At 43.7% G+C, this 14,420-nt stretch overlaps 1 protein-coding gene across 4 annotated transcripts in view; it reads left to right on the top strand.

The window, feature by feature from the left end:
- Positions 1–125: 125 nt before the first annotated feature.
- Positions 126–14,420, top strand: part of STUM (stum, mechanosensory transduction mediator homolog) — a 42,155-nt gene continuing 27,860 nt past the window's right edge. For 2 of the 4 annotated variants that reach the window (XM_048057511.2, XM_048057512.2), the window contains exon 1: positions 126–406. In XM_048057511.2, the coding sequence (XP_047913468.1) occupies positions 220–406 (187 nt within the window). In that variant the 5' untranslated portion in view covers positions 126–219. The remainder of the gene's footprint in view (positions 407–14,420) is intronic. The other 2 variants (XM_066993627.1, XM_066993628.1) reach the window with 1 other exon arrangement.

The following is a 14,420-nucleotide window of genomic DNA, read 5'->3' as shown; positions in this document are numbered from 1 at the left end:
GGGGCACGGCGGGGGGGGTGCGCCTGAGGCGACCGGGCTTCGCTGAGGCGCCGCCGGGGCGGGAACGGCCGCGGGAGCGCGCGCGCGGTGCCGGGGGGAGCGTGTGGGGGGGGGGGGCGGGTGCCGCCGGCACCCAGGCGGGGCCGCGCAGCGGCGGGAGCGCGCGGAGGCGGCAGCTCGGAGCCCGCCGGGGCACCGCCAGCGTCGGCCGCGCCGGCCATGGATCCCTTGCCCAAAGACGGCGAGAGCGCGGCGGCCGGGGAGCCCAGCCGGGGCGCCGGCTCCTCCAGCGGGGTGGTGGTGCAGGTCCGGGAGAAGAAGGGCCCCCTGCGCGCCGCCATCCCCTACATGCCGTTCCCCGTGGCTGTCATCTGCCTCTTCCTCAACACCTTCGTGCCAGGGCTGGGTAAGGAGCTCCGGGGCGACCGGGGCGGGGATCGCGCGGCCGGGGCCGCGCGCCTCCCACCTGCCGCCGCTTCGCTCGGGCACCGCGGCGATAACTTGGGCCGGGGGTGCCGCGGCAGGCGGGGAGCGAGCCCCCGCGGCAAGTTCCGTGCCGGGGCCGGCCGCGGAGCCCCGGGGGGGTGCCGGGGGCGCGAGCCTCGCGCGCGGCCGTTGGGCGCCTCAGGGCGGTGCCGGCGCCTCCTGCCCTGCCCCGGGGCGCTGCGGGCGTTGGGACTCCTAAAAACTTAGTTGTGGTGAGAGGGCCGAGACACGGAGTGACCACCGCATCGCCTGCCCGCCGAGGCTGGCGGTCGGAGTCCTCCAGTCGCGATCGTGCCGAGTTTCCCAAGGAGGCTGACAGAAATGAAGCGCACCGCTGCTCTGAGGGAGCGGTGTCGAGAAACTGTAGGAATTTGCTGCTTCTGGGTATGAGGTCCCGAGTAAGAGGTTCAGGTAGCGTATTTGTAAACTGTGGCTGTATTTTTGTATTCTAGCGATAAGCAAAACACTCCCATTATAAAAGAAACAAACCAAAAAAAGTAGTCCATACCTTGACTCTACCATAGTCCTAGATACTATTTCAGCTACTGTGGCCATTACTGAAGATTTCTCTGCAGAAACAGCAGCGCCTGTCCTGTACTTTAAAAGCCACTGCCCTGCCCCTACCCATCTTATTATTTTCAGGTGGCTTAATTCCTTAATGAACCTGAAATTCTTAATGTTCTTAACAATTAATGATTCTTAATCTTTCTTAATGATTAAAGAATCACCTAAGTCTGGTTTACTATGTGCAACGTGCACAAGTCATCGTTATTTCTATGTGCCTGCTGTTAACCTACAGGTGTGTTCCTGAGGAAAACATTCACCTTTTTAAATCCCCCATAATTTTCCTGTAGAAAGAATGGCATTGGTATATATGCTTCCAGATGTAATGCTGCACCCTCAGGTGTGTTGTTTTCACAGTCCTTAGTGCAGACACCTGAAGATCCTGGAGTGATGAATCAAATAGAAACTCCCTGGCTCAGTACTTCCATGAGTTTTTATGTTACTGTCACTTACTGTCACGATTTTCCACCATCTTCAGAGAGAGGTTTTCAAAATCAGAGCTAAGTGAATGTAGTTCTCCATTGCATTGAAGATGCTATGTCTTCAATGTAGACAAAGAAAAAAAATGTAGATGGGAAGACTTAAAATACCCTTTTCCTATCACATTTGAATAATACGATTTTGATATAATATGTGCTTCGTACAGCACACTAGAAAATCCTCCCTGTCCCTCCCTCATCCTAGGAGGGTAAACTCTTTAAGCTGTCCTCATGCCAGAATTGGCTTGAGGTGTGGTTATCTGCACAAGCTCTTCTCTGTTGCTGCTGCAGGGCTGTTGGAGATAACCAGTGCTGTGCTTTCCCTCACATGGAAGGGGTCAGTCAAGAACAGCAGTAGGTAGTGCTTCCTTTCTGAAGACTGGTGTATAGGGCTCCCAGCCCATGCTGGCTTGAAAGCTTGAGTGTTGAATCTGGATTTTGCAGCCCTGCTGGTTGCACTATCACAGTTTGGCTGGACCAGCCCCAAATGGTATTATTTTGCTTGCCTGTTTCATTTTTTAATGACCTTAGATTTTTTTAAGGTCCATTTTCCTTTTGATAAGCTGATTTCAGTAGTACTTTCTGGGTGTCTGTTCATCCTGATCATCTGTCATGAAAGTAGCAAAACAAACTACAACTTAGAAGATTTATTTATTTATTTATTTTATGTGGCATTCCCACAGACTGGCCAAAAGCTTTGTTTGGGAGATGCATCCCAGATTCCCTATGCAAAGCCCAGCACTTAGTTCATACATAAAGGAGTTCTTCTCTTAATGAAGCTGCTGATGTCCTATACATTTTCATATAAAAAATTTACTCTGAGGTAATATAACCAAGTAGAATATGACTGTGTACGGTCTCAGCCAAATCCTGTCATATATCACACAGCTTATATGCAAGGAGAAACAGGAAGGGTACAAATCTGCTGGTAGGAATAGTCAGGGTAAAAGATCTTGTGTCAGTGTCACACTTCAGCTATCTCCATGAACTGAGCAGCACTTACAAAATAAATATTTGCGGTGATGTGAAGTATTCACATCTAGCATCTGAGCCTGTTCCCAGTGAAGTAAATGGCAAAATTCCCATCCGTTCCTGTAGTACAGATTTTTAACATGTTAAAATGGTGTTTCACAGGCTTGCTATACATTTTCTCTGCTTAGGTGGGGAGTGTGACTTTGTACTGGTGATAACAGTAGTTCTCCGTTTTCCAGTCCTCAAATTCCGTTCCTCATCTGTTTTGCATGTAGTTGCAATTGATCTGTAGTCTCTGCAGTGTAATTGTAATAAAAGGTCAGAAGCCACTGGAATAGGCAAGGAAGTAGGCAACGCTGAATAAATCCAATGTTCCACTGCTTGGAGCCCAGTACCTTTGATGTGTTCGTTAGTGCCTAGTACCTCAGACAAGTAATATTCAAACAGAACTGATGCACTACCAAACACACACAGGAGGTCCCTTAGCATCTGAAAGCTTCTCCTTTCTTCAGTTAAATTATCTTTTCTGTGTTATGGAAGTCATCTATGAGGGTGAAATCTGAGAATTTTAAACATCCAGTTTATTTTTCCTGTATGCTATTTATGTTTTGCTCCATTACTCTGTTTGGGCAGGAGAAGTAATACTTTCTCTTTGTTTATAATCTTTTTTTTTTTCCCTAGTTGGGTAATTTTTAGGGTTTTCTGTAGTAACCCAGAACTGCAGTTTTTAAGATGCATTGTAAACTGGGTTTTAATTACCCTTTGCATAAATATTACAAAAGACTCATGGAAAATTTTTCATATTCAGGGGATATGTTAAATTTTGCCCTGCCAAAAATTAGATTTCCAGACCAAATGCAATCTAGAGAAGCTTGATTAGCCCATCTACTTGTAGTCTGCTTTGCGGAGCAGCTTTGAAATTGTATGCTGCTTCCATTCATTACGATAGATGCAACTGCTTGGTGATGTCCTGGATCAGGATTTTCCATGGTGTGCTGTGGTCTTCCTCATATGCATCTGGTAGGACTGCAGGACTGAGCTGTAACAAAGCTGTCCCTTGTTTGGGTGCATAAAAGGAGCAGTTGGTATGAAAGGGAGAAGAGGGAGCTGGTATCCTTAGGAAGTGCTATAATAAATGCTATGGTGCTGTCAACTACCAGTCTTCCAGCTGTGTCACAGGCAGTCTGTGCCACGGACTCTGTGAACCTGTAGTTTGGTATAGGGCTTTCGGAGAAGCCTCTGGGGTCTCAGGGCTAACTTGTACCCCAACAAGCTCTGGAGGATGGAAGACAAAGGCGCCAGCAGAGGTAAATGGTGGTGTATCCTCTGTTTTTCAGTTCCCGCAGGACTGAGCAGTATGCATCTCCAGCCGGTACGTGCTGCAGATGGCAGCTGAAAGAAGGGTCTGTCCATGCCCTTTAGCTTGCAGACTGTGTTCTCTTGGAGCTGCCATGTGCCAGTCAGCGTGGGAGAAGATCTGGCTCTCTGTCATCCCCTGAGCTGATACACAGTAGTCTTGCCCTCCTTCCTACCCGTTTTTCCTTCTCTCAACATCACATGTGTGGGAAGAGGGGAAAGCAAAAGGGGAGAACTGGAGGAAAATATGAGGAGTGGAATTATCTGAAAGCATGAGGTATTCTCCAGGATGAATCCCCTGTGTCAGGAAAAGGGTAGACTTTTGGATCACAGCCTGAATTACACATGAATACTATTTTTATACAGGGAGTAACTGAAATACATAGTATAACGTTAGCGGAAGATAGAAGAGCAGCCTCTGATGAGGCATGAAATAGCCAGTGGTGGAGATCATGAGTTACAGCCTCTCACAGTCAACTAGAGAAAAAAAGGATGATTCCCAGACTGTTCAAACTTTCTCTTCAGTGGTGTACAGCTCTCCTCTTCTTGGGTGTGACAGCTCCGTGTAACAAGTCTTTTGTTATCTGTTTAATCTGCTTCAGTCTTGATAGATTTCAAGGGCTAGACCTTCAGCTGTGTAAACTGAAGTGGCACCATTGGCTTTAAGGCTTCATTTATACAAGACAAGTATCTGCAGAAGGTTCTCATTAGAAGCTAGTGCTCTCTTCAGCAGAGTGAGCTCTGTAAAGAGCTGAAGAGAAGTTTAGAACACCACTCAGTAAAGCTGCAGGAATGAGATCTGTCTAAAATTATCAATACCCATTTTATTTTTCTTCATGGAATTGTAAATAGATGCCTCAAGTAAATATCCCTCACCTTCATTATTGAAACAAATAAATTAAAGGAAAAAAAAAAACCACATTTTCTATCTACAGTAGGGGAAATACTGCCAAAAAGAAATTGGGACTTTCAAATGTCTGTTCCTTAAAACCTCAAGCTTTCTTTGGCATTTATGATCCTTTTTATTCTTTTTCTTTTCTATGGACATGCATATGGGTGATTTACACCCTTCTTTGTGGAAAACAAAGGTTTTTCAGGTGTTTTTATGAGTTTGTATTTGTGAACTTTACTGCTGGAATTCTGTAGCTGATGTTGCCTTTCAGCCTCTGGTGCACAGACCACCCGCAGTCTGCAGAAACAAGCTATTTTTTCATGAGAGCTTAATCAAGCAGAGCAAACCTATTGTCGGTAGACCTTACTCTGCTTTTTTGTATTTCCACTGAAAGTGGCCCATACATTGAAAAGATCAAGAAGTTCTTTGTGGTAGTTTTTTCTCTTGCACATGTAAAGTAGGAAAGGAGACCTGTGGTAACTCGTGTATGTTCACAGGTCGCTGCTCCCTGGTATAGTGGCAGAGGTACCAGCTGTTTGGTAGGCATTCCTAGGGTTGTATCTCTGCTAAGGGCTCTGTCATGGCCCCTCAGTTTTAATCCAGTGTCCATAAAATACAGCAGGGTGCACCATTGAAGAAAACTGCTTTCTGCTTTGCAGTTGTATTTTATTAGCTCATACTTACCTGAATACTTAATATATTCTTCTCCTTCCTCCCTTTCCATTGTTTAAGACTGGATTCTTTCCTTGTGTTTATCTGCCTAGGCTTTATGCCGCATCTGTGCATGCCTTCTTATTTGTCATCCTCTCATGGCCGTTGCTTTACAAATGCTGCTGCTATGGACATACACAACACACGCACAGTAACACCTTGTTCTTGACTACAGTCTCTGTCATAGTCCAAATATTTAGTATTGTTTATGTTATTTGGTCAGTTTTTGCTCTTCACTCATTGTGGTTGGTAAAAGTCAGCTGTTGAGCTCTACTTGTGTTTATAATGACTTTTTGGTTCTTTTTCCTGTCAAGCTGCACACTACCTAACGCTGCTGCTTTCTGAACTGTGGTCACTGCCAGACCACCTTAAATGTGAACAAGTTTCTCTCCCCTCCCTCATGCCTTCTGTTCTCATCAAAATAGAAGACAAAAGAAGTGGCCAGTGACATTTTTCACTGCTGTAGTTTCAGCAGTTCCGTGGATATATTCATTACTTAATGAACACATAAGGAGACAGGGTTTGCTCAGCATCTTGCAATCTAGCTTGTCAATGCAATTTGGACAGATGTACTTGAAGATTAACAGTGCAAGTAGGAGCAGACAACAGAGAAAAAGTATTAAGTGGTCAAGTGAACCAACGGAATTTTAAGGGTTCTGGGAAGCTGTTCCAGATGAATGGTGTGACAAGGAGAAAAATAGAGGATCAAGCCCAGAAGGAGAGGAGCACAGCCTGGGAGAGTACATTAGCAGAGATTTGGTAAGAAGGACAAAGAACTGGAAATTCTTGCAGAAAGAGAGAAGAAGAATGAAAAGATTTGAAGCTGGAAGTTGGATGAGAAGAATGCTTTAACAGATGAATTTTGGCTAACAGGTGAACTTGAATTGCAGGATAGATGTGAATTGTTCTAGTGCTCTGAATCAGTGGGCATCAGAGGTATTTACAAACTTTGATAGCGCACCGTTGCCTGCAACAGTTCACTGCCATTTTCTCTGGTCCACCATGAAAAGAGCATTGAGAGGTTGTAGAGCTGTTCAGGATAGTCAAGGGAGCTGGAATCCAGGTTTCTCAGGTTCTTTCCTACCCATCGAATCACATGCAGTGCCCTAACAAACACTCCCCTAGGGTGGCAGAAGATGGCATAAAGTAGAAAAAGGCATTTTAGAATACATGTACAGTTCTGTGGAGAAATGAGATTGGATGGTAACAGGATTCTAAAATAGTCCCTAATTTTGTAAAAAGGACAGTAATTTTCACTGGACTGATGAAAATTTTCATTCAGAGATAACCTGGAAAGAACAAATACAGCAGAGTGTTCTTATTTTCTACGACATATACAATCAGTCTGACGTATAACATTCTTTCGTTTGTCTTTAGACTTATCACTGTTAAAGAGCTCTACAACTTTAAAGTTACACAGCTGCAGCATTACGATGGATCTGTATGGCCTTGTTTGTAGCAGTATGTAAAGATGCTCATCAGTAAAGATGCTTGTATGACTAACTATGAAATGCAAAGTGAAAATATTCTAAGAGCATGAAAAAAAAAATCACAAGCCATTCTATGTAGCTATATTTTGCTGGTTGATTTCCGTTATAAACTTCCTAGGTTTCATAACGTATAGAATCAAGGAGAAAATTAAGTAGACAGAACTTGAAATTTCCAGACTAGTAAATATAAATGAGATGTTTGATGAAAGCTAATTGGTAATACGCTAACTTAAATGAAAAGTTCCAGTTATAAGCATACCCAAAGGACATGCCCAGAGTGGATAATGATTAAATCTTGCTGGAGGAAAGAGTGAATGTGATCAACAGAGAGACTCCAGGAACATAATTGTGCTCACTGCAGGGGTTCAACCTGTACTGCATTTCTAACTTCAGTAATAATGCTTATGCAAGGTAATGTGTAGGGGACTAAGGCTGCCGTCTCTGGGAATATGAATTTGAGTATACCACAGATAATTATCCAGCATCTCAACAGCTTGTCATTTATCTAGGCTGAATTCTCAACACAAACATTGATGAATATCCACACAAAATTACACATTCTCTGTCAGCTTGAGTTTGTGGCTAATCGTTTTGTACAAGTCATAATAGGGGAAAGTTTCTAAAGAACGCAAAACCTAAATGGTCAAATTCATGCTGAGAATTGGAAAAAAAATCATCTGAACCAAATGAGTATGCTATTTTAAAGAAAGTCTGTACACTTGCATATGTTATAAGCCCCTGAATAAGTGAGATTTTAATGGAGATTAATAAACTAAATAATAATGAACCATTGTTACAAGCTTTCTGTGTTAAAAAGCTGAGTCATATCACAAAGTATGAATGGTAATATATGAAAATATTGTACTTGAGATAAAATAAGCCCGATGATCACATTAGTATTTGTCCAGCTGAAACTGAGCTTTGCTGTTTTCATTTAAAATACGTATTTATAGCTATGCGTCTATTACATATACCAGTATGATAAGGTGAAATTTTTGGTTTAAGTGATTTCATCCTTATGTAGGTAGAAAACCATTTCTTATATCTGTTTTTAAGTGTATTCCTGAAAGAATTGATCTTAGATTTCATAAACGTGTTTTGTTGTTATTTTTAAGATACTTGCAAGACCTATTCTGTTGCCATGACAATTTAATTTCCATAAACATGATTTTTGTGTGTGTGAATATTCAACATTGTACTTGATGTGTTGTGTTGGGGAAAGGAGATGGCAACTTGACACCACAGAAATCACTGTGCTAAATGGGCCCATATAGTCATAGAATGGTTTGGGTTGGAAGGAACCTTGAAGATCATCTAGTTCCAACCCCCCTGCCATGGTCAGGGACACCTCCCACTAGATCAGGCCACCCAAAGTGCCAGCCAACCTGACCTTGAACACTTTCAGTGATGGGGCATCGACAACTTCCTCTGGGCAACCTGTTCCAGTGCCTCACCACCCTCATGGTTCCCTGTCTCATAAAAGACAGAACAGAGCACAGATACTACAGCCACTGGCAATTCCAAGTGCAAAGCCACTTCCCTGTTCTCTCTTTTTAAAGCCAGTAAAGGTGATTTTGTACATGGACTGCACCTGAGTACTTAATTCATTCAGTCCTCTACACCTCTCACACATCCCACATAGTAAACATTTGAAATTGATTCTGCTGGTACTCCTGTGAAGCTGACTCCCTGAGGTGATCTTATAAGAGTTCATCCTATTTACATTGGTCAGCTGTACATGTTAACCTGGCCTTTCTGTCTCAAGTGGTAGACCTCTTGTGTCATATTTGTCACAGAAGGCTAGTGTTACTTTATTGTTATGCAAAGGTGCAGGTAGCTGCTGAAGTGCAAGGCAGAGCTTGAACCTAGCTGTCATAGAATCATAGAATATGCTGAGTTGGAAGGGACCCATAAGGATCATCGAGTCCAACTCCTGGCACCACACAGGCCTACCCAAAAATTCAGACCATATGACTAAGTGCACAATCCAAATGCTTCTTAAATTCTGACATGCCTGATGCCGTGACTGCGTCCCTGGGGAGCCTGTTCCAGTGTGCAACCACCCTCTTGGTGAATAACCTCTTCCTGATGTCCAGCCTGAACCTCCCCTGTCGCAGCTTGACACCATTCCCTCGGGTCCTATCACTGGTCACTAAAGAGAACAGATCGGCACCTGCCCCTCCACTCCCCCAATGAGGAAGCTGTAGACTGCCATGAGGCCTCCCCTCAGCCTCTTTTCCAGGCTGAACAGGCCAAGTGACCTCAGCTGCTCCTCATACGTCTTCCCCTCTAGGCCCTTCACCATCTTTGTAGCCCTTCTCTGGACACTCTCCGACAGTTTCATGTCCTTTTTGTACTGTGGTGCCTAGAACTGCACACAGTGCTCAAGGTGAGGCCTATGAGTGTGTATAGAAGAAAGTGGGGAAGGAGGAAGAGCTGCTCTCTCCTATTCTATCTCATCACCAGGACGGAGGCTCTATGGCGATATTGTATTAACGTACAACATTTTGCTTACTCCCAGAGAAGGATTAAAGTCACGGCCAGCCAGGAGAAGTCCAAACAGGCAAAACTGAGTTGGTAATACTGCATTATTTGGGTTGGTCATTTTCTTCCAAATCTGAAGAAAAAGGTTGTCTTCCCTGTGACACCAAGTCGTAGGTTAGTGATAGAACTCAGTAGGTCAGGTTGACAGTTGGACTTGATGATCATGAAGGTCTTTTCCAACCTAAATGGTTCTATGATTCTGTAGTCCTCTGTCTAGCCATCAACTATTCCATGTCACCAACCCATCTGGATACAAACAACTCCTTAGACACAAGGGTGCCAACAGCCAAATTCTCATTTCCATCAACGTGAAAACCTAACGAAGCCACTTTGGGTGGTAGATTCAAGGCAACATAGTTAGAAATAGGATATGTCTCCTTCTGTTGAGTGCAGTTGATGTTTAGTAGAAACCTGTGGTGGAGACAGGAATGGAATTTAGACCAAATAGTAGTTCCCCAGAACCACTCTTGATTGACAGCTACACGGTGAATCCTTCTTTTGCTGAAGCCATGATGAATGAGTGTGTTAGCATTAGTGACACTAGGTAGAAAAGTTTTTTTGTTCTGTGTGTTAGCTGAAATGTGGTATACATATCTCAACTGAAAATCTGTCTTGTGCTCATCTGTTCTGCTCTCGCATCAGTGCTTCTACTGTACATTCTTTCACCGCTCATTTAAATCTGTGTGTGCTAAGGCAGAGCTCATCAGACATGACGTCCTCTTTCTAGTTACTCTTAGGACTCCAGATCACATTGCTTGGTACAACAATCAGCAGAACCAGAGCAATGCAAGTACAAAATGCTTCCATGATAAATCCACGTGTCAGAACTCTTTAAGTCCACAACATGCAGAGCAATGTGGGGTTGACCCTCTAGAAACATTTCTCACATCTGCTCACCATTTGTTTCTTACTGTAACATTTATCAAACAAATCCATGGTGTGATGAAACATTAATAGTGGAAAGAGAACTGGGCTCAAACGTAAGCACTAACATAAGTTCACTACTCGAGGCTGCTAGTGTGAATACGTATTACTGTGACAAGGAGCTTCAGGGCTGAGCTCTCGTGCATTTAGAAGCTGAGAAGATTCATCCTAATTTGCATTAGCCGTAGGAAAGCCATTAAGAACTATATTTCCCAAAATAGCCAATAACCAAAGCTAAAAATCTGAGGCTCTGGTATCACAAAGTGTATTCTTTTTTCTCACTTACAATTGCGGTTTTAAATATTTATGGCACTATCATAGGCTAGTAAATGTTCTTTGATGTATTTTGTGAAAGGAATAATACCTAAGCAACACAAGACCTTATTCCAGTGACTGTGATTAAGTCTTGTGTTCACTATGAACTGGTGCAAGAAGTGACAAGTCAGTAGCTCAAGGTTTTACTACATTATTTCAGTAGTATGATACAGAAATACGAAGGAGAAATACGAAGGAAGATTTGTGTCAGACTTAGACTGTTGGTAGTATGAATAGAGAAGTCAGGGAAAATAATAGGAAGATTGCCCAGGAAGATGGTAGCAGAACTGGCCTCAGGTCACACAGCCATACTTCGTTACCTTTAATCTCTTCCCAGGAAACCGTTTTTAATAAACTACCTCTATTACTCTTGGACTTTATATTTGTCAAGGAGCAAGATGTTTGCGCCACATCTTAGTGAAAATGCTATTGATAGGTAGAACAGACAAGGCAATTTGTAGTTCTTACGCGCTGGTTATTTCCTCACATTACCCTGTGATCTGTTCTACGCTTGTGAAAACACACACCATCTTGTACACATGAGAGGGACTTCAGCATGTTTTACTTAGTATATGACCACCCCCCCCGAAAAAAAACACACAACACACCACCACCACCAATCCAAAACCACCAAGTAAGCTAGTTTGTTTTGTAGCATATACGCACCTCAGAGTTGCCATTTGAAAGAACGGTAATTTGTATTGTTCATTATAGTACAGTGCTAACAGATAATTGCAGTAAGTAGGCTCCATTGTACCTCTCGTTGTTTACACCACAGTTGTGTGCAGAATGAGTTCTTGCTGTGACCCTAAAATGTACTATTTTAAAATAGATTTGTTACCTATAGAGCAGTGTAGGTCACTGTGGCACTGTGCAGACAATGGGAAAAGAACAGGTCCTATACCAGTAGGTTGTGTTAGAAATGTAGCCTCAAGAGTCAGATCAGAATTAAAAGAAATCTTAATAAAAACACACAATACAGTGTAATGAAAAGAAAAATACTTCCTTGAGTTGTATTTCTAAAGACAGAGCCTTAAAGGCACAGTTGGGACTTGTTTCTTAGCAACAGTGTGCATCTGAGCTGTGCAAGCATTCTCGTGTTGTAAAAAGACACCCTCAAGAAGAATGGTAATGTGAAAGGAGCTAGAAACATCAAATTTAAGGGATATCATCCTGCAGGAGCGTTTTATCAGCGTTGCAAAACCTTGTATCCAGTACTAGATGTTTCAGAGGAAGATCTCTAATGGACAGAGCTGAATGCAATGACCTGCCTGTAGCAGAAACTCCTCCTAAAGAAGTTTACTAGCTAGCTGATATACCAAAACAGTAGATAATATTATTAATATTATTTATTCAAAGTGGCTTAATGGCAAGTGTTCTTTTTAATGGACACATTAGATGGTGTTCATCTACCTGTATATCTGAGTTGGTTGCTGTTACAGTCTGTGAGGATGAATTAGACACTACTGGCATGTGACTCATCTCTTCTGTAAAACAGGTAAAGTGAATCACACCCTCAGGGGTCCTGTCTATTTATTTATTTTTTAAACTGCAAAGGGAGCTAAGAGTAACTGGCTCAGATTGAGACACATACCTGGCAGATACCTAAAGTTAGATGAAAGCTACCTAATAACTGGTTTGAGTGAAAGAGGGTCTGGCAGCCATTCAAGGGCAACCAATTGCAGCATGTCCCTGATTCCTGCAATGCTATTATAACCTCTTCCATAGCATCCTTTCTTTAGTACAGTCTAAGATCTTGTTAGCTTTGCTGACTGAGGAATAACTTGAGCACATGTTCTCACTGCACTGCTCATGGTGCTATTTAGATCTTTGTAGGATGTGCTGGATGTTCAGTGTTTATTTCCTTTTCCTACCTGTTTATGGTGCAGAGGTGGGAGAGAGGTGCTTGCATGCTCTTTATCAGTAGCCTTGAGAGCTACTATACTTACTAATAAGGCTGACAGATATATAATACAGATATAATATCTGTAACTGTCTATTGCCTCTACTCATCCTTTTTTAGCTTGCTTAACCCCAGCCAGGAGGATGCCTGGCTGTAATCTTTGGTTATGATGGATGACATGGGGTTCCCCCCTCACTCTTCTTCTGACTTCTGAGGTATCAACACATTGCATCAGAAGCTTGATTGTGACAGCTTAAGCAGTTACCGCAGAAGTAACAGTCTTTTCCATGCTATTGCTGGAGATTACGCTATCTCACATCAGAGATCGCAGAAGAAAACATCTACTGGGACCTCTGTGCAAAGCCATGGTTAAACTAAGTTATGTTTAAGCTTGGGTAAGCTTTGGTAAGACTTTGCACTGAATCTGCTGTAGCACAGTTATATGTTCCTTTCTGTTAACTCTGATATGGGCTTGCAGCCTATACTAAAAATAAATTAATTGCCTGGCGGCTGGTGCTCTTCAGCCTGTAAGTCCTTGTACAGTTACACACCATAAACACTTGATAACATACCATTAGACCAGTTCTGTTCTCCTCAGTTAAAACAAAAAAAAAAGAAAAAAACACCGATTAAACAGAAATACAGTGACAGCACAGGAAAGAGATTTTTCAGACAAGCTTGGCCTTCTTTTATACCCTGCAATATCCTCATTTTCAGGTACACACTTATCTTCAGAAATTAATAGATTCCTAACGTATGTTCCATTTGCATTGTAGCTAAAAGCCTTGGAGGGCAGCGAAGCTAAACTAGGAGAGCCAGAATTTGATCACGTATCACAGTATCACAGATTTCTAGGTTGGAAGAGACCTCAAGATCATCGAGTCCAACCTCCGACCTAACACTAAGTACTCCACTAAACCATATCGCTAAGCTCTACATCTAAACGTCCTTTAAAGACCTCCAGGGATGGTGACTCCACCACCTCCCTGGGCAGCCCGTTCCAATGCTTAATAACCCTTTCAGTAAAGAAGTTCTTCCTAACATCCAACCTAAAACTCCCCTGTCGCAGCTTTAGCCCATTCCCCCTCGTCCTGTCACCAGGCACGTGGGAGAACAGACCAACCCCCACCTCTCTACAGCCTCCTTTAAGGTAACTGTAGAGAGCGATAAGGTCGCCCCTGAGCCTCCTCTTCTCCAGGCTGAACAATCCCAGCTCCCTCAGCCGCTCCTCGTAAGACTTGTCCTCCAGACCCCTCACCAGCTTCATTGCCCTTCTCTGGACTCGCTCGAGCACCTCCATGTCCTTCCTGTAGCGAGGGGCCCAAAACTGAACACAGCACTCGAGGTGCGGCCTCACCAGAGCCGAGTACAGGGGCACAATCACTTCCCTAGCCCTGCTGGCCACACTGCTTCTTATACAGGCCAGGATGCTGTTGGCTTTCTTGGCCACCTGGGCACACTGCTGGCTCATATTCAGCCGACTATCAACCAGTACTCCCAGGTCCCTCTCGGCCAGGCAGCTTTCCAGCCACTCATCTCCCAGCCTGTAGCTCTGCTTGGGGTTGTTGCGCCCCAGGTGCAGGACCCGGCACTTGGCCTTGTTGAACTTCATACAGTTGACCTCAGCCCATCGCTCCAGCCTATCCAGATCCTCCTGCAGAGCCTTCCTGCCCTCGAGCAGATCGACACACGCACTTAGCTTGGTGTCATCTGCAAACTTACTGAGGGTGCACTGGACACCCTCATCCAGATCATCGATAAAGATATTAAAGAGGACCGGCCCC

This window comes from Anser cygnoides, chromosome 3 (assembly GCF_040182565.1).
Source record: "Anser cygnoides isolate HZ-2024a breed goose chromosome 3, Taihu_goose_T2T_genome, whole genome shotgun sequence".
Lineage (NCBI taxonomy): Eukaryota > Metazoa > Chordata > Aves > Anseriformes > Anatidae > Anser > Anser cygnoides.
This window is presented reverse-complemented; position numbering and strand designations above follow the sequence as displayed.